Below are 27,888 nucleotides of genomic sequence, written 5' to 3' on the forward strand. Positions count from 1 at the left end.
TGCCAAACCATTGATCAAATTGACTAAAAGTGCAGTGAAAGACCCATTAGAACTAAACCCAGAAGAAATGGCTGCATTCAGAGAGTTAAAAGACAGACTTTGTGAAGCTCCTGCCCTAGGAATGCCTGATTATGAAAAGGAATTTGAGCTGTATTGTAGTGAGAGAAATGGATGTGCACTTTCAGTGTTAATCCAGAAACATGGACGTCTGAGGAGGCCAATTGCCTATTTCTCAGCAACTCTTGACCCAGTAGCTGTGGGTTTACCAGGTTGCCTGAAAGCAGTAGCTGCTACTTGCAAAAGTCTGGAACAAAGTGAAGGAATCATAATGGGATACCATGTAAGGGTATTTGTACCTCATGATGTGGCAATCCTTTTAACAAGGAGCCGGACACAGTTCATGTCTCATAGTCGGCTGACTAAATATGAGAAAGTCATTCTTGGTGCAACAAATGTAAGCCTGGAGAGATGCGTAAATGTGAATCCAGCGACACTGTTGCCTGATGCTGAATATGTGGGAGTGAGAAATGATGTTGATCATGATTGCCTGGATGTACTTGATTACTGTACAAAGCCAAGGCCAGACATAAGAGATCTACCACTGCCTGAAAGTGATCATGTGTTGTTTGTGGATGGATCTTGTCTGAGAACAGAGGAAGGAGTGTTGAGTGCTGCATATGCTGTGTGCAAAGTCTCAGAAGTTGTGGAAGCATCACCCTTGAAAGGAGTTAAATCCGCTCAGGTGGCAGAATTGGTGGCACTGACAAAAGTATGCAAGATTGGGAGAAGTGTGAGAGTGACTGTGATGACTGACAGCCAGTATGGCTTCGGAGTTGTCCATGATTTTGGCCAGCTATGGCTACAATGAGGTTTCCTGACCTCAAGTGGAACTCCCATAAAGAATGCTGAAGTGGTTGGAAAACTGCTAGAGGCGATACAGCTGCCAAAAGAACTAGCAGTTGTAAAATGTGCTGCTCATGGTCATGGTGATGATTTTGGAACAGTGGGTAACAAGTTTGCCAATGACATAGCACAATATTGTACAAGAAACAATCATTCAATTAACAGGAGTAAAGAGCGAGAAATGTCTTCTTGTTCCTTAATGTTTACTAATGAAGTGGGAACATGGGAGGAAGTAAAACAGCTGCAGGATGAGGCAGGAGACGGGGAAATGAGAGATTGGGTGAAAGCAGGTTGTGCACCTAGAGAAAAAGATCATGTGTGGATCTATAGGGATGGAAGAACACTCATGCCAAATAGTATGCTATCAACAATGGCAAGGATGTATCATGGCCAAGGACACTTGGGAAGGGATGCTATGATAAGGGCTTTTAAGCAAACCTGGTACAGTCCAAAGTTCAGGCTGATAGCAGAAAGTCTCTGCCAGAGATGTCTGATATGTCAGCAATTCAATCCTGGAAAGAAAACAGTGGTGAGCCTAGGAACAATAGGCAGGGAGGGAGGACCCTTCACAAGAATGCAGATAGACTTCATTGAAATGCCCCCAGTCAACAGATTGAGGTATGTCCTGGTGGTGGTTTGTTTGTTCTCCAGGTGGGTGGAGGCGTACCCAACAAGAAGAAATGATGGGATAACAGTGGCCAAATTACTGTTAAGAGAGTTCATCCCAAGGTATGGGTTCCCAGTAACCATTGAATCAGACAGAGGAGAACATTTTTATAATGAAATCATGGGTCTAATTTGTGAAGCATTGAGTGTACAGCAGAAGTTGCATTGTGCTTACCGACCAGAGGCTTCTGGTGTAGTTGAGCAAATGAATGGTACCATCAAAAACAGAATTGGCAAAATATGCTTAGCCACAGGAATGAAATGGCCCGATGTCTTGCCTCTAGTCTTGATGACCATTAGGTCTACTCCAGACAGAACAACAGGTTTGAGTCCACATGAAATTATCATGGGACGTGCTATGAGGCATGCATATGTACCAGTGAACAAGCTGATGACTATAACTGATGACATGATTTTGGATTACTGCAAAGGCCTGGCTGACGCAGTTTATTCTGTGTTTCACCAGGTTGGAGAAGACGCCACCACACTTGAAAAGAAACCAGCCCATGATCTGAGCCCAGGGGACTGGGTAAGGATAAAAGTCCACAGAAGAAGGAATTGCCTGGTTACAAGGTGGGGAAGGCCAAGGCAAGTCCTCTTGACCACAACGACTGCTGTGAAGTGTGCTGGTGTGAAAAATTGGATACATGCAAGTCACACACTGAGAGTTCCAAATCCAAGAGACGGTACTGGAAAATAATATTTTGAAGAATCAGATTCCACTGATGATGCAGACAGTGAGGCAGTAAGAAGGAAAAAGAATCCTGAAAGTGGGGAAAGTGAGTCAAGGGAAATTTTCATCCCACCAGAAGAAGTTCTGAAGAGAACAGTGCAAACTGCAGAAGCAAGCTCAGACTCAGAAGAAGTGCCTGAGGTTCTAATTGACAGTGACCAACCTAAAAAGAATGGAAGAAAAGAAAAGAACATTCTTGCAGAAGAGACACCTGAATCACATGAGGAAATTGGAAAAGTTCCACCTGAGATAAATATTGAAGAAAAGGGACAGACAAAGACAGAGAGGGACAGATTGCGGAAAACCCCCGAGGAGGTGTAGGGAACATCAACAACAATCTAGGTGAAGGGACAAGTAGACAGCAAGAAGATTGCGTGTCGGAGACCCGAGGAGGGACAGAAGCAGGGAAATCTCAATTGGTGGAAAAAGAGACTGTTGAAGAAAAGGAAGTTGTTGGAGAAAAGAAAGCTGTTGATGAACAAGAGGCAACTGAGACAGAGTCTGAGGAAAGTGACAATGAGATACATGGAGGACGAGTTCTGAGAAAGAGAACTTGGCTTGGAGAAAGAAACAATAAAGAAGGAAAACAAAAGAGAAATGCTAAAGGAGATCTTTGGCCAAATAAGATAAAGAGACTAAGGTACAGACTGACACGAGTTAACTCTTCGAAAGCTGAACAAGTGAACGAAGTGTCAAGTCAAAACCCAACCAAAGAAGAGGAAACAAAGATACCCGAGAGAACTAAAAGAATAAGGAATCCAAACCAGAGGTACAAGTCACCGGAATGGACGTATGTGGCACTGCCTGAACAAGGAGAAGAGGCGGACAGCCAAGGAAGTCCAGAGGAGGCTTTACTGAAGGAGGTTGCTGAAGAAGAAGCTGTGGGAATCCTGAGAGTTATCTTGTCCGACATTGGAGAAGAGATGGATGTTCAGGACCTGATACAGTTTGATGATGATGAAGAGACAGTGAAAAGTGATGAAAGTCCAAATTGAGTAAATCCAAGAAAAACAAAATCACTTGGAGAAGAGAAGAAGAAGTAGTTCTAAAATTAGTAGAGTTTAATAATCTGTTGGGTACTTGCTGCCCATAGAAGTTCAGTAAAGGAGTAGAAGAGGCTAAGTCAAAAGACACGGTCAAATTAACAAAATGGCTAACACTGAGAATAAAAGTAGATGTACCTTTCTGAAAAGATGGTGCAAAATGTGCTGCTGCTGTACAGGTTTATTAATGCTGTTTGGAGCGTGCTTGCTCTACTGATTTCATTTAGAGTCACTATAGACACTTTAGAAGGTCATATTGAGAACAAAACTAATATAGGGAAAAGTCCACAGAAAATAGTACCGACTAGAACTAGCAATATACATATACATAAGGATAGGTCAATTAACGATTTTTCTAGCAATGTTTTTTCTAAATTGTTTTATGAGTACGTAAAGACAATGGAAGTAAGGGATTGCTACGTCTGCATGCAATTACCTCCCTCTGTTTCGGAAGGAGTGACTTATCATCATCTTCCGGCTACGTATTGAATTTCCTGTAGTGTGTTGATTAGTATATTTTATCAGTTAGGGAAATTAGATTACAATATGTCTAATATAGATAATATTCTTGGGCAGTTGCCTATGAATAAAGCACTGAATCCTGCAAAGGATGCTAACACTTTAGGTGAGATTTTTCTAGAAACCAAAGAATTAACCTTAGAATATGTTTTTAGAAATAATTTACCTTGCAGTTTGAAGGGAGAAGAGAAGAATTTTCTAGACATGGTTGAGAGAAGAAGATTGAACATGCACAAGAAAGCAGACGGACATAAAATGAGTGACACAATGTGGGATATTGAGAAAGAAAAGGAGTTGAACAATGGAGCCAGTCGAACTATGGCTATAGATGCCTCACAGAAGGGAAAATTGTGCATTACCAGGAAGAGATCCCAATTTGATTATTATTTCATAGGGACTAGTGAGTGCCATGATACATACTTTATTGCAACCGGATGGGGATTTAGAGGAGGAGAAGATCCAGTTTTTCCGGGAGTGTATTATATTTGTGGGAACAAGGCTTATTACCGTTTGCCTGACCATTGGTTTGGTACATGTTATGTTGGCCTGGTCTTTCCAAAGATTTTCCATATGGATAGAGTAGATGATGCTGAACATTCTAACACATTAACACGCTATAGAATAGAAACATGGACAGAAATTGTAGGAGATATTTTTGGAGCTTTAATTCCAGCAGTGGGAATTTCTTTAAATGCATTTGGCATTCGGAAGCTGTCAACATTGGTGGATCGCTTGTCAACAAGCACCGCTGGAGGCTTTCTTTTGGTTAATACAGAAATGGTTGCTTTGCGTGCTATGGCGATGCAAAATCGACTTGCCCTTGACATTCTTTTGGCAAAAGAGGGTGGAGTCTGTGGAATGCTGAAAGTTCAACATTGTTGCACTTACATTCCTGACGAAAGTAAAGATCTAAAAGTCTATATCAAAAATATTACTGATTTGCATGAAGAATTAGTACCACTGGAAGCTGAAAGTATCTGGACTAAAATGGCTAATAAGATGATTGCTATCAAAAATTTTGTAGCTAAAATAGGTAGTACCATTTTTGGTAAAATATTATTTCCATTAACCTGTGTAATAGTTGCATTATTGATCCTTAGATTAGGATGTATGTGTTGTAGATATAGAAGAAATAAAAAGAAAATCACAAAAGAAAATGTTAAAAGGAGACAAAAGAAACCAGAAAGAGATCCACAAGAAATAGAATTAGAAGAGCTAAGAGAAAGCATGTATATAGAAACTAAAATGGAAGATGAGATGGAAACAAGGGTTTAGAAAAATGAACAAGAAGATATTTTGAATTCTTCCAAAAGGGGAAACTAAATTGATTTTTGGGGTTTTGATTTTTGTGGTGATTATATATAACCAAAGGGGGGATTGATGGAGCAGGGTTTTTACTTTAAAACCGAATACCTGTTTCACTTTCGCATGTTATAACTAAAAGTACTACTGATTAATTATTAAGTATTAAAAGTTTGTCAAATGTTGTCTAATCAACCTTATTAACAAGAGAATTACACGTGGGAATGCTATTGCATGGCTACAATAATAAGTGAACTAAGTTGGTGAGCAAACTGACAGAAATCGATGTTGCTTATGTGATGTTATTGTGTTTGCGTTTATAATTAATATGCATTAATGGCTTTTGATGTCGCAAATGGCTAGATAAATACACACACATAAGGGTATTAGCAGGGGAATAACACTGTATAATCATTTCCGTGCAGTAATTCTGTTTTATGTTTATTTTTGCTTAAGTTGTCCAATGTGGCCTACCCGAAAAGGGCTACCATCTACAGCCTGCACTCGAGTAGATGGAAATTTACAAAAAGGCTTCGCTCTGCCTGTGACCTTGCACCTCCGATGAACTGAAAAGCCATAAACATGATGACAAGTCCAGGAACGCAGCCAAGTGCCCCTGGAAGATGGAGATGTTGCATATGAATTTGTAATGAACTCACAATTGAAACAAATTTACCTAGTAGAGACATCCGTATATGTATTGAATTAGTCATGGACGTTCAATTCTGCTATTCATTATTTGGGACAATCTAGGTGTGAGAAAATCTCGCACAATATCGAAACTGTACCATGATGACATTATTTCCGCCATTCATCCGTTCTGAACAACGAATTGTTACTTTATAGAATGTAAATTTAGTATAAATATTAGCAGACTAGAGAGGTCTAGCGCCACTTTTTCCCGAGCTGATGATCCGAGGTCCCCATGATGACGGAGAGGACGGTGACTCTACATGACTGCAGGAAACTCTGTTTCTCCTACTGAGGACCGGTTCTGACTTAGGATCTGACATTTAGACAGAATAGGTAAATATGAGAGAAACACATTTTGCATTTAATTGGCTTTTTCATACAATTTTAGATAAATGAACAATCCTACAATTTTAGATAAATGAACAATCTGTTTGAATTTCTGTCTCGGGTGGTTATTTCTTGTCATGTTTATTGAATTTATTTGTGTAATCTATGAAATGTTCTCACTAGATTTACAAGCAACTAGCTGGTCGCATTGACCTCAAAGTACAGGCAGATTGGATAAGGTTCATGTGAAAGTGTTTCTCCTTTACAGGGCACGGATAGAGTGATTTAGGATGAATGTTGGTGTAATGGGCCCCACCAGCGTGTGATGTGTGTATGCGTGTGTGACTGTGAAATCATTCCGTCCGTGGAAGTAGAGGGGATTCGGAAGCTCTGATCTGCACCACCAGCTCTCCCAGAATGGCGATGGAGATGGGGGCGGGCATCAGGAACTCTTCCCAGTTGGCGTAGGGCTTCATCATCAGCTCAGTATCCAGCCTCACGTCCTGGGCTTTAGAGGCTGCATCGTTGAGATTAGCAGCTGTTGACTTACAGTCCGCATCTCTCCTGCACCCTAGACGAAATACAGTTTCATAAATAAGTTGGCGTAGGTAAAATATGAATTTTAAGCAAATGTTGTCTGGCGGCAAAGGTTAGTCACTGAGGCTGTCATTAAAACTCTTTACACCTAACTCCTGTACCTGCTGTTTTGTTAATAGACAAAACCCACCTTGACTGTAGAGCATCCTACACAAAGTTCATCCTCCCATTTCTAGAGTTAAATCTGTGGCCTACTTGTGCCCAACTTGATGAGAGTGGTGAGGGGAGATAACACCTCTAAATGATCGACACATATTCTTCGATACTATGAGGAACAATGAAGGAGAGGGGTCATCTTGGCCACATGGCAAGAGTGCTGGTCTTGGCCAGTGGGCGCTGCCAGCCTCTGTCCCTTCTTTGATATCATACTTTCTGAATTTATATTTCATTTCCTGCCTTGCTTCATTTAGAAATGGCTTATGTTCCGTACCAATAGGGGCTTGTTTCAACACATCATACCACACATGTGACTGAAACAAAAGCAGCAAAACATCTCTATCAGCTCGAAGGGCTTTTGATGCTATATACCGGGCTGATTAAAGGAATTGACATGAACTTTGACATGAATTCAATAAAAGACCATTTTTGTAAATAAATATACCACATGTTATAAGTACTAATATTTCACAAAGGATATTTCCCTGTCCTTCTTACTCACTGTTGGTTTTACTAAGCTGCTGTGTGCCCCTTCAGCAACTAATGTGATTTAATATCTATAAGTACAAACTGCTGGATCTGCTCCGTCCTGACTGGTAGATTCCAGTCAGCCAGCCTAGCACCATTGACCTCCGAACCCTGTGACCACAGCTACTGAGTCCCTCAAGGCCAAACGCGTACATTATCCCTGTGGCATGCATCATCCGCACTCATGACATCAACATCCTCTCCTATACCAATGACACACAACTTATCCTCTCCCTCACAAACAAGCAGCACAGCACCGGGTACAAGATCACGACATGCATGACCACAATCACTGACAGGAGGAAGTCCAGTTGTCTAAAGCTGAACACCAACAAGACTGAAGATGTGATGTTTGGGAAGAGCTCCTCTGTGTGGATCTGCACCTGGTGTCAGACAGACCTAGGTCCAACATTCATCCCCCACCACCCATGCCAAAATCCTCGGGATCATAATCAACTACAAACTTGACAACAACACCCCCTACACTGGGATCAACAAACAACTCACTAGGAAGCTGCAGACCAATCAGACCACAGGGGTCATAATCACTGCTGCTGCAGCTATGCCTGCATTATAACATCGTCACCCACAAAATTGACCCATAGTGGCATGCTTCATCATTGGGTTCTTCCCACCTCGCTGCGAGATGGGGCGTGCTACAACCAACAGAGACATGGGAGCACTTTGTTGGGTGTAAGACTATGATGGAAGGGAGGGTCAAGAAAATTATAAAGTTAAAAAGTACCTGGCTATCTGGAGGGAACAATTTATTAAGTCCTCTAGCTAGTATTAGTGAAAAAGGGAGTGGAAGACTCACACTATAATGGGTGCCTGTCTTCTGATCAACATGTTTCAAGCCTTCCCCTAAGGCTTTTGATCAGGACCAACAGATATGATCCCTTATACCACTCCTACTATTAGTAGATGGTCTCTATATGTGTTATAGTTATACAGCTGTTATGAATAAGAAATACTGATTCATGAACTTATGAGACCTACTTGGTGCATACTTTCTGTTAATACCTGTAACAAAAGAACATCCTTAAACCATGTCGTGTTAGTATTTAGAATGATCAAACACATCACAATATGGTGGAAAAATAGTAATATATTTTACACATGTGCACGACTAATCTATTAGATATATACAGATTGTGTTGTGCTGCCTTTAAGATGTCAAGACATGACACAACAGATAACATAAATCACACAAATATATATATATATATTCACTGAAAAAACCATAGGTTTCACACATGTTTCATAACTCGCGCCCCCGCAATGCACTGCTGATGACGTCACATATTACATCATTCATGACATGGTCTGTGACATGGGGAGCGCGAGTTATAGTTAGCTGAACAAACTATAACGCCGGAATTTCTATGGTTTTGTACAAGTGAAATGTCCAACTAACTATAACGTCAATGAAACCTATGTTTTTTTCAGTGATATATATATATATATCTATAGATATTTATATAGATGTAGATAGATGTATATATATAGACGTAGATAGATCTATATATATATATATATTCTCTGAAAAAACCATAGGTTTCACACATGTTATAGTTAGCTGGACATTTTACTGATAAAAAAACAATGAAATTCCACCGTTATAGTTAGTGCAGGCAACTATAACTCACGCGACCGCAATCCTCTGCTGATGCTAATACTGTATTTAGACACTTATTTGCCCATGTCTTCTTCCATTAAATTTTAGCTATACATATATTACAAATATTTTTTTTTCATAAAGACACATATGTCATCAGCAGAGGATTGCGGTCGCGTGAGTTATAGTTGCCTGCACTAACTATAACGGGGGAATTTCATTGGTTTTTTATCAGTAAAATGTCCAGCTAACTATAACATGTGTGAAACCTATGGTTTTTTCAGTGAATTTGCAAGGTTTTTTAAATGCTAATTCCTAACTATAACGTGTGTGAAACCTATGGTTTTTTCAGTGAATTTGTACGTTTTTTAAAATGCTAAGTTACTTTACGCCATTCGTGGCGTGCGCGCCCACCTAACGCAGTTCGTTCCGTGCGCACACCGCGTGCCCACGTTACGCTAGATGGGCCATGAACGCACGATGCGCTTCGCGCACCGTGCGCACATGGAGGACATATGATGAGCATCGTTGTGACAGGTAATATATTAGTTTCTCTTGGATGGGATAAGCCATGCACAAATGGTGCCCTTCGGGCATCATTTACACATGGGGTGGGGAGAGTGTGGATAATTTTTTTTTTTTTTAATTATTTTTACCGTACGCGTACGGTAAGCGTAATCGTCAAAATTTTCAAAAAAATTAAAATTCCCTTTTTTGCTTTGGGGGATCGTTGGGGACTCCCTCAACATGGCTAGGTGCTTGGGAGCTGTCTAAACAGCCCCTTTACATGTTATTGCCCTTTGTTTTTCTATCCCCTTTCAGAGTGCGAGAGAGAAAATGGCGGCCGCAGCTTCCTGGTTTCGGCCGATTCGAATGTTTACTAAGATCTAAGAGCCAATCAGAATCGCGCTGGCGCACGCCACCGTACGCGTACGGTAAGCGTACTGTAAGCGCACCGTAAGCTGGCTCAGATATATATATTGATTTAAAGGCTATTTTCTCAGAATCTACTGAACAGATTTACACCAAACCTACAAAAGGCACTTCCTTGACCTGAGGACTACCTCTCTGCCAAATTTCTAGTAATTCTGTTCAGCCGTTCGGGCTGTAGCCCTGTCTAAAGGTCCTATGGAAAAATGCATGGGAAAAACGCGTTTTGGGACCCCCCTTTTATCTCAGCCCCCGCTTGACGAATCCCCCCGAGACTTTCAGGGTAGGAGCGGAGCGTAGCGCCCCACCTATTTTGAAAAATTCGCGAGGATTCGTCAACCGGCGCAAAAGTTATTCAAAATAGAATGTTGCGGATTTCCTATGGAAACGTGGTCCTAACTATAACTACCTACTGGCGACCGCCAGTAGGTAATACAATATATATATACCTCTAGCAAGGAGTACAGGATATTGTGGTCATTGTATAAAAATGAGAAGAAGAAGCATACATAATAGTTCTCTAATAATGGCCCCATGAGCTCGGTCCAGGAAGGAAGGGGCGCATGTAGTCACACACTCATAAAAACAAAAAAAAGGACTGTAATTTAGCATATTGTAGGGGTGAGCGTGCTTGACAAACCGGAGTTTGCTCATTTCCAAGGGGGATGGGAGCATCTGTCATTCCTTGCGGCTATGCCGTACTTAAATCGTCAAAGCAGTTCCCTTGCTCGGCATAGTCTGCCTTACCCATGGCTCCGAAGATGGAAGACTGATCTGGGAGACTTCCTGATAAGGCGTGCCTTCGCTGAAATCTACGTATGCCTTTGCGTCTAAAAACACTAGAATGATAACTTCTCAAAATGGCTTCCCCTAACGGAATACCTTCTGTTTACTTTATCAGGAAGTTCAGTGGTTTGAGTCTGTTGTCCGGTTCATCGGTGTAACAAAAATTATAATAAAATTGCACTTGCGATCTTATTGTACTGTATGTTTGATGTGTTATAACCACTCATCTAACTGAGGTAGCGTTTTATAGTGAGGGATAGTGTTGCTTGGGGAGGTAATATTCGGTTAAGCTGCCCTGATCAAACAGCTGCTGGCCTGTTGTTCTTCAATATTTTAAAAAACCTTTTTGATCTGGGGTTCAGTATGGTATGTTAGACATGTTCTACCGCTCGTCTTACTTATGTAGTGTTAATACCGAGCGATAGTACTGCTTGGGGAAGCAAAATCCGACTATGCTGCCATCATCAAACAGCTTCTAGCCTGCTGTTCCTCATTCTTGTGGAGAGACTTTATTGGTGAACAGGGCACATGCCACAATAGTGTGGATGCTGCATAATGACATGTATATGTTTGTGGATCCTTTTTCTTTAATTTTTATCACTCTGTTAGTTAGCTGAAGGTGGATTTCCTAGCACGTCTTGTTTGGTGTCTTTGTGTTACATTGGATTATCTTACATTGAAGCATGTCACCCTTGGGTGAGTGAGGGTTCTTATCTTTAAGAGATAAGACTCCCCTTTTCCCTTGATTCAAGGATATATTTTGGTTGCCCTTTAAACAGCATCCCATCATTTTGTGTGAGGATCATATTCTGGAGTGGTGATGTGGATGCTACTATTCACTCCATTTGTTATAACCCCCTAGTGTGACATATATTTGTGTAACATTTCAAATCGCTCTTGGCTCTAAGCAAAATGACTCCATGGTATGTCATCATTTGATCCGCTGATGTGTGTTCCCAGCCGAAAAACCCATTGCTGTTCCTTTTCATAGAGGTTGGACTCATAGATGACTTGTTCAATGAAAGTCCATTGCAGTTCCGGTGAGGTGTGTCCTCTTTCACTGAAATGTGTGTACATCTTGGCAGTGGCTCGTTCGCATCTCAGGTTGCTGCGGTGTTTTCATATGCGGGTCTTGAACGTGCGTTTCGTCATGCTGATGAATTGGATTTAACAGGGGCACGTGATCATGTAGATTACACTCTTCGTATTGCAGATGGTGAAACGTTATTGATTCCAAGTGGTGTTGTTGCTGAATATTATTATCCTGCTCTTGGTGGTCAAATGCCAAACACTACAACTGCCACACGGGTGATGACGAGATGGAGGTGGAATAAAGCTGGGAGCTATTGCTCTGTCTCTGTTGAGGAAACCGAGTGCTGTTGTACTGTCTCTGTTTGTGTGTGGTCTAGTGTGAACTATCATATCTTTTAAGCTTCTGCCCCTTTTGTGAGAGAACATCGGTTTTGGGAAATTGAGTATGCCACAGTTCAGGAAACACCAATTTTTATTGATGATTTTGCTTACTTGGTTAGAGGCGGTGTTGTAAGCGGTTACACAAATAGGTCTCTCCTCTCAAGGTTTGGGTGGCATTTTTTCCAACAGGGCCTCTCTGTTATTGTTTTTAGCCCGTTTTATTGCATGATCGATAATTCGGGGTGGATAGTTCCTGTTTATCACTTTCTGATGCAGCTTCTCAGCTTGTTTTCTGTAATCCTGAAGGTCTGAGCAGTACCTTCTAAGCCTCAGAAATTGGCTAAACTGGAGGTTGGCCCGCAGGTGTCTGGGGTGAAAACTTTTGTAGACGAGGAGGCATTTTTTTGCAGTTGGTTAGATATGTGTGGTAGTTGTCAGTGTACCTTCTTTTGCCATTATTTTTAGGTCTAGAAAGACCAGTTCCTTGTTAGAGACATTATTAGTGAATTTCAAGTATTCATTCTGATAGTTCAGCCATACAAGGAACAAATGTGCTGTCTCTTCATTTCCGTTCCATATGATAAGGATGCCATTGATGTAACATTTCCACATTTTTATGTGGGTCAAAAAGGGGTTTGTTTGGCTGAGGATTAAGTTTTTCTCCAATTGGTGTAAATATAACCCCGCTATACTTGGGGCAAATGTACTGCCCATGCTGGTGCCTTGTTTTTGAAGGTAGAGGGTATCTTTGAATTGAAAAAAGTTTCTTGTTAGTGCCCACTAGCAGCACTCCATAACGACGTTTCATGGGGTCTAGTATTCCCATTCCACTTCAAAAAGTACGTTTTCAGGGATGTTCAACGTGTCTTCATGTGGGAGACTGGTGTATAGACTCTCCACATCTAATCCCATTAATATCTCTGTTTTAGGGTTGAAGGTTCTGTATTTCAGAAGTCTGAGTACATCTTTGGTGTCTTTTAAATAAGTGTTGGTTTGTTGGATGAGTGGTCTCAGGAAGGCAACGGCAAATTTAAACAAAGGTTCCAAAATGGACCCTCTTCCTGATACAATGGGGCGACCAGGTGGATTTGTGAGGTTATTATGAATCTTAGGTATGGTATAGAATTATGGTCTGGTTGGGGATCCATTTGTTAAGAAATCGTCCTCTTTTTGTGAGATCCTGTCATGTGCTAGGGCCTCTTCTATCATACTTGTGATGTGAATCCGTAGGGTCTCTGTGGGGTCTCTCTTGCAGGAATCTCATGCTCTCTTGACTGTAGGCTTCGGCTGTTTGAATTACCATGGCTTCCCATTTTTCAGCCGGTTTGTTCACAACATGTTTTTTGTTGGCCAGTTCCTGTACCCTTGTAGTGTTGTGGTACACTCTTGCACTATTTGTTTGGATCTCTTCCAAATCTTTTAACACTGCCTTCTCAAATGCCAAACTTTCTACTGGTAATGGATTGTAAGGAGGGGTGAAAGTCAATTTTAATCTTAGCCCCGTGTAATCTTTGGCTTCCGGCATGGGTTATTTGTTGGCGAAATATGCTCTCAATTTTAACTTTCTGATAAATTCATTTACCTCCGTGCACAATTTAAATTTATCAATTTTCTCTGCGGGGACAAAACCAAAGCCCTTCTCCAGAATCTCTACTTATGTCTGTGCTAACTAATCCTGATGAGACCCTAAAAAAGGGTTCTGTGGATAAGGTTGGTAGTCTTGTGGGACCCCACAAGACTAACATTAGGGTCTCGTCAGGGTCCTAGAAGGGGAAGATTCTGGAAGCAAAATCAGGTACACTGGGCATTAGACGAGGAACAACCGGGGGTCTTGAGTAGTCTAGTGGTCAATCCGATGCCCCTAGAGCTATCACAGTCACGAATAGAGGTTCTGGAGAAGGGCTTGGGTTTTGTCCCCACAGAGAAAATTGATCAATTTAAATTGTGCACTGAGGTAAATGAATCTATCAGAAAACTAAAATTGAGTTCCATAGACAAAGCGCCACAGCTTGGCTCACCCAAAGGAGGGGGAGAACGCAATGCTCACAGCAGTACCTTGTAAAAGGCTCCCTGCCAGACTCCTCCATGTCGAAAGGGCCCACACTTTAGGTGGCTACCTCTCTGCAGCCTGCATGGCCCTGTGGTGTGGCAGCTGGCGGCACGGAACGTTGGCCCGTTGCTTCACTCCCCCTCTGCCTCCACTTCAGCTCCTCCTTTCAAAGTAAATGTACGATGAAACCTGGAGAAGTTAAAACTTAGCTCCAGCTTTGAATGACCACAAGGTAGGAGAGTTCTCATTTCCTTGGACACACTTCTGTACAGGCAAACAGGCTCTGCACAAGGGGGAAAGTGTTTACACATCTTGTGATTTAAGAAGTAAACTGCACTGTGGGATTCTTTTTAGTATGGCAAACACGAACTTCTGAAAAAGTAGGCTTGGGAACCTCTGTGAATGTTTTCCACATTTGTTAGGGAAGCGCCAGAAGTTACCCCAACCCACTTCCTAGTGCCAACCATAAATTTGGCACCCTCCTCATAACACTTTCTGGACCTATGGAAGAACAGGAGAAGAACCACACCTACTGTTTGAGATCTGCGAGGAGCCCTCAAGGGTTAGACCAGCTTCCACTTAAACCAGACAAAGAAGAGGACCTGAAGGGTCAGTTAGCAAACGTCCTGTGTGGCTATAGGAACAAGCTGCAAAAGACGGGCCTTTTTTCCCTGAAAAGTCCACCTGATCAGTTACAACTGGACCTGAACTGGATCTGTACTGGACTCTATTGTTGGCCTGTTCTGGAGTGAGTCTTGAATCTTAAGTTTTGTCTCTCAGGTCCTGGGACCCTTGGCTGTGTCTAATTGGACCTTCTACTACAATCTCTGAAAAGCTGTAGGACTGAAAAATGTTCTAACTTCTAGTTGCGGCAGTACTGGTAACAATCAAGTGAGTCGATCTGGCCTAGGTGCTATTTCACTGGGTGGAAGAGGCTAATATCTCTGACTAGGAGCTCATTGTCTGATACTGCTTGCAGCGGTGTCCTGTTGAGAACTCTGAGCTCGGAAAAAGAGACTAAGTTCGAAGGTAGAAATCTTGACAAGGGAAAGACACCAAAAATGTCCAGCCAAACAGAGAATTTCCTGGGTGCAAAATATGACTTTACCGCTCTTAGTTGTTACCGTAAAAACCAACAGCTTCAGCAGTACGATGCTCGAACCCTGTCTGACTTCAAAGGAATTTTTCCCAGATACAGCTTGCTGCCTTGCCCCCCTGGAGGATTTTTACTTCTATTTTAGATATTTAGTCATAAGGTAAAGTTGTTAATAGGAACAAACCTGTTTGGTGTATCCAACCCGTATTTCATCACGATTAGCCTGAAAATGTGCAGCACTGGTCACACGCTAAGAGTACCTTCTATTGGTGCTTTATTTTTTCTTGGTTCTTTTACTCTTCAAACTTCAAAAATGTATATCTTCAGTTCCCCGGATTATATTTTTGTTAAAATATTTTTTAGTTAAATTTTAATAAAGTTCTATAAATTGGAGCTGGATTATTATTGAGTTGTGTTTTTGGCTTTTTAACTGTTTTGGTACTTCTAAATACCCTAGTCATTTATCTAAGATCTCAGTGACATAGAACCAGGGGCTGAGCTCAGATTTAAATTAATGAACCAAGGGCCTCGTTACGATGTCGGTCAGAAAGCATTCCGACCGACTCTGTGACGGAATCTGTTCAGACTGACTCGGGTTCGATGAGTCCGACCGACCGAATACGATGTTTCCAAACACCGTTCGGTCGGTCTCCCATTGACTTCCATGGGAGCATGTGTTCTCACCAACAACACGGGCTCCAATTGCAACAAGCATTGGAAATGCAATCGGTCTCGCATTTGTTTGAGTTAGAGCTATTAGCATTGTCTACGGCAATGTCTTTTACCTATGTGTTATGGAGTGTATGTTTTTGGTGTAAAGTGGAATATGTGGATTAGTTAGTTGTGTATTTGTGTGGCGTGGGATTGTTTGGTGTGGAGTGGATTTGTGTAGTGGAATTATGAGGCAGGTATGCTGTGAAATTATGTGGCTAGTAATTATGTGGTATTGAGTGTACTGGAATTATGTGGAGTGGGATCGTGCGTTATGGAGTGTAACTATGTAGAATGGTATTTTGTGTTGTGGAGTGGTATGTAGTGGAGTTTAATTATGTAGTATGCTGTTGAATTTTGTGGCATGATGTAGAATTATGTGTATTGGATGTATGTAGTGTGTTGTGTAATTGTGTGGTTGAGTTGTAATATGTGGTTTGGTGTTGAATGAATTGATTTGGATTATAAATGTGTGGAGTTGAATTGTGTGGTATGTAACTGTGTGGATAGCTTTGCCTTTCTAGTGACGAAAATAACATATAGGTCGGAGCTAATCTCCATACCCCAGACCTGTGTGTTTGGGTGTTAAAAAAATAAAGAGAGTTAGAGCTATTGGCGTTGTATATGCCTCCTACTTATGTGATAGGGATTGGAGTGGATGTATGCAGTGTGTAGTGAAATTATGTGGGTTGTATTTGGAATTGTTAGTTGTGGAATTGTGCCATGCAAATAACATGTCAGTAGGATCTTCCACTTGCATTAGCAAAAGCCGTCTGAGAAAATCCTGCAAGCGTTTTGTTGCTATTGGCCAATATTGCAGTGAGGTTGCTATAGAGAAGTCAGTTTAGGCCGACTGTGAGATGCACAGCATTATGTTACCATACTGCTAAGGAAACTGGTGCCGGAGACATTAATGTCATTTCCACCATACACAAAGCAGCCTCCGCTGAAGACATCACAAATAAAGTGCACTTGGGCCTCATTGCATATTTCCACCAAGCACTATAGAGTGGCTATTAACATGAGGACTGAGGCAAGCATAGAAAAGCCGTCCCACAGCATGCTTTCTGCTTATCCTTTCTCAACTCCATCATGGCAGATATTTGACGCTGTTTTAAGTTAGGATTCGATGATGGGCAACCTAAACACCCATGATATGGTGAAAAGATACTTAGCCGTGTATGTCGAGCCCAATCCCTTGATATTCGCAAATGACCACTTGACCATGGAGGACTAATGTGCAGTCCTAGACAGACTCCTGGTGCTGACAGATAATCTTTAACGATAGGAACGGCCCTTTAATTTACAGTCGCTTAAAGCAGCCTAAATAGTCAACGAGTCAAAGTACATATTCCAGTGGGGTTTGAGCATGCAGCTGTGAGCGAGAAGCCTAGGTGGGATCAGAGTTCAGTCACATCTCCCCTACTTCTTACTACAGAGCCTCATGAAGGTATACCAGCCTTTGGCAATGGGACGACCGAGATGAGGAAAGCTGCAAGAAAGAAAGCGAACTGCACACTGATAAGCAATTGTTCCAGTGCAGCAGAAGGTGCTTTTGTTATATTACCATGGTACCATCTGGGGTGCCTGTCTCTCAAGGCCTGTGAATATGTGGCCAGTACCATTGCGGAACGGAGTGAACCAGGAGTTACCTTCATCCATGAACTTCTCCAAGAGGTAGAGGATTCCAGCCCCTCTCAAGAACCCTCGCAGTGGATTGAGCCTGGCCCCTTTCACCACATCTTCACGGCATGAAACTTGGTACAGAATAAGGAAACATGCACTTTTCAGTTTCACACCTGCCGCAAAATAGAGCGTCCCAACACAAGCTGCACTGAACACCGAGCAGGGTGGACGCTCTCACAAACACACACAGAGAATACAAAACCACCAGTCAAGCGCAAACTGTCAGGAGTTAGGTTCAAAAAACACTTTTGGATATGAAACAATGTTCAACAGAATTTTAAAGCTTGTGAGTCAGTCAACAGGGGGCTTTCTGCCCAGTAAAAAAGAACTAAGTTTAGTCAACGCTGCGAACGAGACAAGCAAACCACAATGGAAGACAAACAAGCATCGTGTGATTATGCGCAAATAATTGAATCTTCTGCCTGAAAATCGAATGTGTCTGTAATGCAGCTGGTGGTCATGTAAAACGCTCTGATCCCCCCTTCGGGTCCAGTTTACACTTTATAATTTTGCACACAAAAAATATATATAAAAAAGCAGTGTTGTAGGAGCTGTGGGGGGGGGGGGGACACGAGGAGAATAAGTTGCGGCAGAGGTGCAAAAAACAAAGAGCAGTGTTGTGGTAGGGGTGGGGTGGGGGGGAGTTAGCAACAATGTGCTCCGGACGAAGAGACAACAATTGTTGCACACACCGGCCCTAGTGCATCCTCTAAATCTTGGGATGATAAAAAAACCTGCATTTACTGAAAAACATTGTTGTGCTTAAACTTTCTCAGGCTGTTGCTTTAAGGCTCATAGCTGCATTGAGTACTATATTAGCGCTTTTAAAGAAATATTGTGTGTGTCCACTGTGTGCCAAATAACAACAAGCATTGGCAAATGATGATGGCGGTGTGCCTAGATTGAGTGACCACATGAGGAGGAGGAAAGAGGGAGGAACAGGAGAGGAGGGAGCAGCGGCCGCATGTGGCGTAACAGCCAAAGCAGCCAAACTTGAAGCTGGGGAATGAAGATTCGAATATCGGCGTCGGCTCAGGCATCCTGACAATGTAATGTGTCCATCTGTAATGCTGGTCATGTAAAGCGCTCTGATCCCTTCGGGTCGAGTTTGTGCAATATAACACTGCAAAAAAATAAAATAAACAAGCTTTGGCTGCGCGGCAGTGAAAGTAACGCCACACGGCCGTAAAAGCGAAAGTGATCGCGATCGCGATGGCGCGCTAAAGCAAGAGTTTTCAAAGTGCTGCTGAAGGCTAGCGGTTCGCGCGTGCATGCTCGCGTGAACACAAACGCTAGGCCAGCCAGTCTCCGAGCCAGCGCATGCGCTGGGCTCAGCGAGACCTAAAAAGGGGTGGTTGCGGAATACCTTTCCACCTGTCGCAGGCACCCCATGGTAGTGAGGACGTGCTATGGACCTACAGCGCCATGGCCCCTTCCCCATCGAGGGAGTGGCGGCCCTCGGGCCTGACCCAAGAAGTGCTGTGAGCCTCCTGAGACCCTCAGATGACAGTGGTGCCACTGGGGGTGGGGGGTCCTGCTGCCCTGAGGTGTCCTAAGAAGACTGGCTCTTGGTCCTAGCTTGAGACAGTCTGGGTCCTGGGCACACACAGGTAGTTCCAGAGACACCCACTCCCAAACTTGAGGACACGCTGAGGTGGGGGCCAATTACCGGTATTTTCGTCATCCTGGTAGTTGCACCCGCGAGGGGATCTACTCCTCCCTTTGCGTTTGGCCCTCCAGCCTTCCTGGTTATCTGGTGAGTGAGGCAGCCTTCGTCGTCCTGGTCGTTGCACCTGCGAGCGGATCTACTCCTCCATGTGCGTTTGGCCCTCCAGCCTTCCTGGTTATCTGGTGAGTGAGGCAGTCTTCGTTGGACTGGTGGGGGGGACAGGTGGGTGGGGGGCAGTGGTACAGCAGAGCCCTCAACACTACTTCAATTATCCTTGGAACACTTTAGGACTTCAACTGTTTATATAGCATGCTGGCCGCTGGCCACTGGCCGTCTGTTTCACCTGCGGGATTTTTGGACCAGTAACACCTCCTGGAGCCCACTGTTGAGTGGGACCTGGAACATTGGAAAAAGCTGCCAGGAGGGGCGAGGACTCCTGCCCCCAGTTTGCTTGGCAGCTGCCTGCCACCTGACAAACTATTCCTGTGCCCAGAGGTGCATGAATTATCACCAGGGGTCCCGCAGCAATGCCCGGGTCAAGGGAGGGCCCGTCCTGTGCCCGATAGTCACAGGAAGAGCTGGGGTGGGCTACACCCTTTATATCTGCTGCCCAAAAGTGTTCTGTTTTACTTGCTGTTACTCTTAGTGCTGTGATTTGTTGGCTCCCTATGCTACTTCCCCCCGTCTAGCACTTTGAGCTCTTCATAGAGTGACAATGGAGAATCGGAAGACTGCTCCTTCCCCTGGGAATCCTACCCCGGGTTCCACCTTAGATGGCTTCTTGCAATGTGCTGTGGGGGTCATTAGCAGGGAAATTGACTTGGCAGAACTGCGTCTGTCCATGCCATCTTTGCCTGAGCCTTCTTCAGAGATATCGCAAGATCTCCCTAAGTCTCATGCCTCCGCCGGGTTGTCACCACCAAGCACTGCTCTTCCTCCACCTGCCTCGGGTCCTGACCATCTGGCTACTCCAACCTGCACTATTACTTTGACTGTTGCTACTACTGAGGGGTGTGGTGATATTATGGAGCAAGACCAGCCACTTGTGTGCCCAACTAGCCCGACTAACTCTGAGGCAACCAATAACAGAAGGTGCAAGAGGAAGAGACTATACTGGAATTGCCAAATTAAAAAGACTCCATTCAGAACCACTAATCGTGTCATCTACCCCAGCCCCAACTTCAAAGTGTGAAACCAGCCCTCGTCTAGTGAGTTGTATACTAGAATCCTTGGCTGGGGATATGTGTAAAAATGTAATATCTTCACTCACTGCATCCCTGGTCCCCATTATCGATAGACTAGGAAAGGTTGAGGATGCCTTGGCTAAGGTGAGGGATTTGTTGCTGGTGCCACATTCTGCAAGAGCTTCTTCACCCAGCCTCTTAGGCTGCGCTACTGATAGGGCCTTTCAGCCTACCTTTCAGCACACCCCTCAGTAATTGATGGTGTGACTGATTCGTCTTGGGCTACTAGGGATACCACCTTTAGCTCCAGTCCAGCCAGGCCGATTCACGTATCAGGTTCATGCCCACAGAATTCTCTTGAAGGTACTAGTGGGGAACCAGGCTCAGGGTCAGTGGCTCTGAAAGCACATCCATTGGTTCCAGCGCTCTGGTCCCTCTGCTCTGAGGATTGATGGAGTTTGCTGGCAGACTGACGCGAGGCACGCAGAGTCAGAGGAGGCTGTCGCATCGCTTTGCCTCTCTGTGTCGCCGCTATCCCCAGCTTCTTGCCACCCCCCTGGAATGTTAAGCGAGGTGGGGGTGGGCCTTCCGTGCCCAGCTTTTGAGACGGCAGAGAGAACATTCACAATTAGCTTCAGTGTAATGCAGAGAGGCGTGCTTCATCACCACATGAAATTCCTGCAAACCATAATGGAAAAGTGACGCGACAGAGATTCGGCTGCAGAGTCGGGGGCCACCGGGGTCGGACCACAGCCCCATGGCAGGATCCAAGGCCCAGGGCTATTGAGGCGGTGACAGACGCGGCGGATCTTCTGACTACAGACTCTTTGCCGCAGTTCTGTCTGTACTGCGCGGAGGCGGCCGGCGTTAGGCCAGTGTGGCTTGCACACCACCAGGGACTGTTCCCATCTCACCCCAGCTGCCATAGAGCCATCTTTCAGAGGTACATCTTTTGAGCTGTGGATTTCAGCAGGTTTGACATGCCTGAATTCAGCAGGAGAAAATCGCAAGAAGTGAGGAAATTTCCATGGTACCTCGATTCTGCACAACCAGGAGCTTAAACAAGGATCACAATTTACCGGCACACTTGCAATCAGGACCTCAATAAATCCTTCATAAGGCATCCAGGAAGGATTAGCAGCTAGCAGTGTCGGAGACAGCACTAGCATCAGTGGCAGCGGCGAGTGAGTTCCGCCGCAACGGCCCGACTTTCGGCTGCGGCTCCTGCTTTGGTCTCTACCCTCTTTTCTCATTGAAGGTGACCTGGTGACTGGAAAGTAGAGCTAGGAGCTGGGATTACCTGAGGGCCAGGCAGACTCTGTTTCTACTATTTTACCGCTCCGGTCCTGGGTTGTCCCATCTTGTTGTATTGGTTGGAAGAGGTATTGTGCAGGGGCGGCTCTAGGCTCAGGGTGGCCCTGTGCAGGGAACGTAGGTAGAGGGCCCCGGAAGAGGGGGTCCGGGCGGGGCGGAGCTCAGGAAGGTGTTTTAATAAAACGTCCAGAAAAGGCGTTAGATGACCAGTACCTGCGGCTGCTCCTACCCTTCCGAATTCATACATTCACCCCAGTATAGAGATCTGGGCCTAAATCCATTGTCTTTTTGCTCACCACAGCACCCCAGTTCAGACATGGCCATATGCAAATCAGCCTTGACCCTGTGCCTCATGGGAACAGTCCAGCCCGAACTGCCAAGCCATGTCTTCCCTGGACCGGAATCAAGCATCCTAGGACCGGTTTATGTCACCATCTTCACATGCAAATTATGCTGTTTCTCTCTTCAGTTATTGCATCCTCCATTGCATGCTATAGCAAAAAGAATACTATATAGATTTATAAATCCTACTGAAAAACTGAGGCTAATTAACATTTTTGAGTGTTGTCTCTCCTTTTTTTCCTATCAAATGGCTCTCTCCTTCCCTGACATGCCTCCTCTAAGTGCATAACCTCTCTAAATCACATGCATTTTTGCTTTAATGTCTGTTACACAACTCATTTAAAATATCACAACCTCTCCTTTTTTAGTCTAAACTCAGCAACCTAACAATATCTAATCTCCTCTAGCTCATCTATTAACCCCACCAAAGATATACATGAACTCAGCTTACACCCCACTACTGATCATGTTAACTCCTATTAATTTAATCTACCACAAAGACACTGGAATGAGTGCATGAAATGGTTTGCTTGGGTAACTAATAACAGTGGACTAACTACTAGCCTTGGATTCCAGAACAGTGTGCTGCTTGGTGTAGACTAGAGTGCTTCAAAACCTCATCAGGGGTATTAAGCACTATATAAATGCAATTAAAATTAAAATTTTTGACATATTCTGAGGGCTGAGTGTGTTGACTTCTACTCAAAGAAAAACAAAGGATCAGGCACACATCCCCCCTTCTTCTTCCACATTCTTGCTTTTATGACTAAAGAGTTGCATTGGAGAGCAACACACAAATGTTTATACAATAGCAGCCACCTGAGGATTGTATCTACTGGTCTCAACGTTGCATTTTGGGAGCAGTGCAGTCCTCCAATATTCGGCATCTTCTCTGAGGAGAGAAATCTTGTAAAAAATGTACCTGAACTCTTTTCCAATGGGCTGTTGTCCAACTACACTATAATACCAAGATATGTAGTTCCTGGACGAGAAGCCATTGACCTGGTAATGTGAGCATCTTTTGGCCGCAAGGCATTCAAAGTTTAGAGTGCTATGAAAACACTAAAACGAAACCAAGCGACACACTACATCTCCCAGGCAAGAGTTCTTAAATGTGACCTCTGAGAATTCTGATAGTAACGTGTTAATGTGTTGTTGAAGGCCGCCAAATCGCTGCCAGGGGCAGCCACGAATATGTATTGTATCCGATTCCTCGTGGCGGCCCCTGGGGTTTAGCGGCCCTGTGCAGGTGCACAACTTGCACATGCCTAAGGCCGCCCCTGTAATGTGTTGGAAGAGGTGTGGCGCCGCGGCCAGGGCAACTGAACCCGGAACCTGGGGATCACGTTTCAATCCCCGGCGCTGGCGGCAGATTAGCCCAGCACCATGTGACTCTGGGCAATAGCTTGCTTAATCTTCGCGACGGCCCCCAGCGCCTAGAAACCCTTACGGGTGATTGTTCGTGCTTTGCAAATATGGATTATTATTATTGTATCCAGCTGCTGGTGTGGTTGGTGCTGCTGGAGTCAGTCAGGGGGATCTCATTCATTCCCCCGTAGGAGCGTGCTTGGGGCTCAAGGAGGAGGGGGTAGGGTGACCAACCGTCCGAAAATTTCACAGGCAGTCCGTAATTTCGGCCGTCTGTCCGTTGTCCGTGAAGGATTCTTTAACGGACTCCATTTGTCCGTAATTTTAACTGGGCACCAGTCGCACCACCCTAAAGCTGGTACAGCTTCCACCCACCTCCCTTCTTGACTCCGATGCTGTTGAGGTCGGGTGTAACAGACTCCGATGCAGTGCCAAAGCTCAGATACCCAGCAGCATTGGACAGGCACAGCGGGATGGCCACCCTCACACCTTCCGCCCATGATGAGCTGTTAAGAGGTGATTGAAGGTGACTGAGAGGGAGGGGCTGCAGCTTCAGGCGCAGGGGCATCTATTCAGATGCAAACAGCCCTGAATGCGTCATGTCTCTGCAATTTAGAGGGGCCTCACACATTCCCTTTCTGCCCAGGGCCCCAAAAATCATAGAACCAGCCCACCCTGATTACCGGTTACTCGGTTCTTCAAACATGCAGTCTATAATGTAATAAAATTAAGAAATGGCACAATCGCACCCACACTGATTAACAAAGTATGGAGGACAATCAGTTAAATCAGTTCTCTTGGAGTATCTCCATTAAGTACTGTACATCACAGTGGGGGATGGCAAAACGAACATTTTAGAAAGAGAGCCTGTCATCTCATTGTCTTGTCCAGGAGGGGGTGAGGAGTCCTACCCCACCCTGGAAGAGACCAAGATGATACTAGAATACTGCATGCCCACCCCTGTGCCCACCCTGGTGGATCCTGTTCCCCCTCTTGTGATGGCTCCTGCCACCCCCCCCTGTGGTGGATCCTGTTTCCGCCCTGGGTGGCTTCTGTCCCAGTCCTGGAATGGCTCCTTCAGCGAGGGTGAAGTTCTTGATGGGCCTCTTCTCAAAAAGGCTCAGCTCAAAATTAATATGAAAAGGTGAGCAAGTGAGTAAGTGAAGAAATGGGTGGATGGCTGGATAAATTAGTGAAAGGGTGAATGGATGATTGAATAGGTGGATAATGAGAGAGGATGGATGAATTGATGAGTGAGTGGAAGGATGGATGAGAGAAAAAGTAAATAGCTGGATGTATGGGTGGAAGGGTAGCTGGATGGGTAAAAGGGTGGATGGATGAGTGAAAGGATGTATGAGTGTAAAGGTGGATGATGAGTGAGTGAGTGGGTGGATGGATGAGTGAAATCATGGATGGATTGATGAATTGATAAGTGCAAGGGTGAATGGATGGACGGATGAGTGAAAGGGTGGATGTAAGTATGGATGAGTGAGTGAAAGGGAGGGTAGGTGGACAAAGGGATGAATAGATGAGTGAAGGAGTGAAAGCATAAATGGATGAGAGAAAGGATGGGTGAGTGATAGGGTCAATGGATGGATTCATGAGTGGATCAGTAGATGGATTGGTGGGTGGATGGATGGAAGGAAGGAAGGATAGCTAAGTGAAAGGGTCGATGGAGAGAGAAAGGGAGGATGGATGGATGACTGAAAGGGTGGATGGGCGGGGGAATGAGTGACTTGGTGACTGGGTGGATGGATGAGTAAGTGAAAGGATGGCTGGATAGGTGAAAGTGTATATGGCTGGATGGATGAGTGAAATGATAGATGGAAGGATACATGATGCATAGGTTTGCAAAAGGTTGAATATGTTTGGATATGGATGGGCTTACTTATACTATTGCGCGACCTCATCTGATGTGTCTGTAAATCTTACCTATTGTCCTGAAGTTTTGTCTTGAATTTTGACCTCCTGTCCTGAATTTGTGTCCTGAATTTTGACCCTTTGTCCTGAATTTTTACACTCACAGTCCTGAATTTGCACCAATGCCGTAACTGGCTGTGGAGTGTGTGCCCTGAGTCCCCCGCGGAAGCGGCTCAGTTAGTGCCAGGTGCAGGTTATTGGGTTGTACCTAGAAGCCCACTGACCATTGCCAGCACATCCTGCAGGGACAAGAATGATTACAGACCTGTAGCCTCCATGGAGCCTGTGAGATCTATATCACCAGGAAGCGCTCATCTGCTGGAAGCAAGCCCCGAGGACCTTGAGGAGATGGCGGAGAAGGGGTGAGACCCTTATGTTCACCTCAAGTCACAAAACCAGCAGGGGCCCAATAAGGACAGTGGGCTAGGCTTATAGTAAAGAAACCTGCCTCCCTGTCAAGAGCACTTGACGGCAGGGGAGAGAATCGCGATCTGTTTCTTGTGATATATATCACATATTATACATCATAGAACCTTCAAGAGATGACCTCAACTTTTGAGTGTGCGCTAGAGATATAATCTTCCTGCAATTATTCGATTGGTCACTCATGATTCATGACCCCACTTAGGGAAAATAATATCTGCATCATCATTTATTGCATCATCGTCGGGGCTTCTTGAGGGAAAAGGATTTTCTCTTCTTATTGGCGACCCTAACATCTCCTCCACCAAAAGGAACTTTTCGCCTTTAGTCGGTGGAGCTCAAATTCAATCAAAACTGTTCGAAAGGTGCAAAATCGGACAGTGTTTATGAAAAGAGTGGGAACTGCCCAAATACTGCGAAGGAGTAAAATTAGATGCGTACGCGTCTCTGTAGTTATCTCCCATTATAGGGTTTTTTCCTGTGAAATCTATGCCTGGAAAAATAAGTCAAGCTCAAAAACTGGACATTACAGCAGTGCAAGAAAAGGATACAGATTTAAATATGCAGCTCGTAATTCCTACACAAGACGGCAAGGGCAAATACAGACTTTACCCTCCCAGACATAAATTTGAGTCAGTTGCCATATTTAGTTAGAAATATGATCCGAAGGAGACCTTGCAGGTATTAAACAGCACAGCTAGTCACTCTCAAGGGTAAAAAGAAAACTTATCCTATTCTCCTGATATTCCTCTCCACGGCTTACAACTCTTCAAGAAACCTTTTCTGAGTCGCTTCTCTATTTACAGAGAGTGCTAGAATCGATTCTCCAACTTCTGGAAAAATCTACATTAATTGCTGATCAATCTTTAGACAGTAACACAAATCTTGAGATTTTCAGTTACCCGTGAAATGAAACACTCCAATTATTCACCATCAATCTCTAAAGAAAATCATATAGGACCTGAACACTGAACTCATCTTCTACAAATAAAAGTCCAAAGTTGAAAGTGTGTGTTGCATCACAATCTCTGAAGAAAATAAACCGGCCCACACAAAAGCACCAGCAAAGAAAGTAAATAGAAAGAAAAGAAGAATCATGAGACTGAGATCCTGGAAAATAAAGTTCCCACAATTAGATCCCCAGGAAATCGCTCAACAAGAAGAAAACAAATCTTTGAAAACTGATATATTCGCAAAACATAACAAACCAGGAAAAAGACTAATTACAAAAACCTCTGGAGAAGAATGTTTGTCAAAATTTGAACCCATGTGCTGAAAATAAGCCAAAAATTTCCAGAAAATAATAATTTAATGAATCAACAAATATCAGTTGTGAATACCACTGACAAACAAATAGAAAACATAGCTCCTCCAGATACCTCTTGCACTTTAGAGATTTAGGACTTATTTTCAACAGGCACTGATCCTTTGGACGGATCCTGAACCTCTTACAGAATCTCATGTCTCTTCACGCCATGTCATCTCCGGAAATAGAATTAGTCTCTTTTCCAGACAAATCTAATGTGTCAATAGCAAGAGTGATATTCTGGTCCAACGTAATACCATTGACAGTACTAAAAGAAAGTGTAATGCTCTATAAAAAAGGATTCAATGTCATTGAAGTAAAAAATCAGTCTAAGTATTGCAGCTGGACCCAGGGACCCACGGAGAGACCATCCCAGCCTCAAAGTCAATACCAAAAGCCATCCACAGATACAGTATCAGTAGAAAATCTGACATTCTACCTAGAAGATGGCGATAAGACAATCTGACTGGAACCACAAACAATCGCAGCTTGAGGACTCAACATGTAAAAATTGCTGGACCTGGGTCTTGAGCACTCTAAATGGTAATTGGCAGGAAAGAGGTTTCAAAATTCTTCTTAGTAATATAAATAACATCGTCTCCTGG

General features: G+C 43.9%; 1 protein-coding gene across 1 annotated transcript in view; it reads right to left on the minus strand.

The window, feature by feature from the left end:
* Positions 1-6,197: 6,197 nt before the first annotated feature.
* The window catches only part of LOC146839184 (scavenger receptor cysteine-rich domain-containing protein DMBT1-like), a 505,505-nt gene continuing 483,814 nt past the window's right edge, over positions 6,198-27,888 (minus strand). The window contains exon 5 of the mRNA XM_085603207.1: positions 6,198-6,757. Coding sequence (XP_085459333.1) covers positions 6,540-6,757 — 218 coding nt within the window. The 3' untranslated portion in view covers positions 6,198-6,539. The remainder of the gene's footprint in view (positions 6,758-27,888) is intronic.

The sequence above is a fragment of the Triturus cristatus genome, chromosome 4_2 (genome assembly GCF_964204655.1).
Source record: "Triturus cristatus chromosome 4_2, aTriCri1.1, whole genome shotgun sequence".
Classification (NCBI taxonomy): domain Eukaryota; kingdom Metazoa; phylum Chordata; class Amphibia; order Caudata; family Salamandridae; genus Triturus; species Triturus cristatus.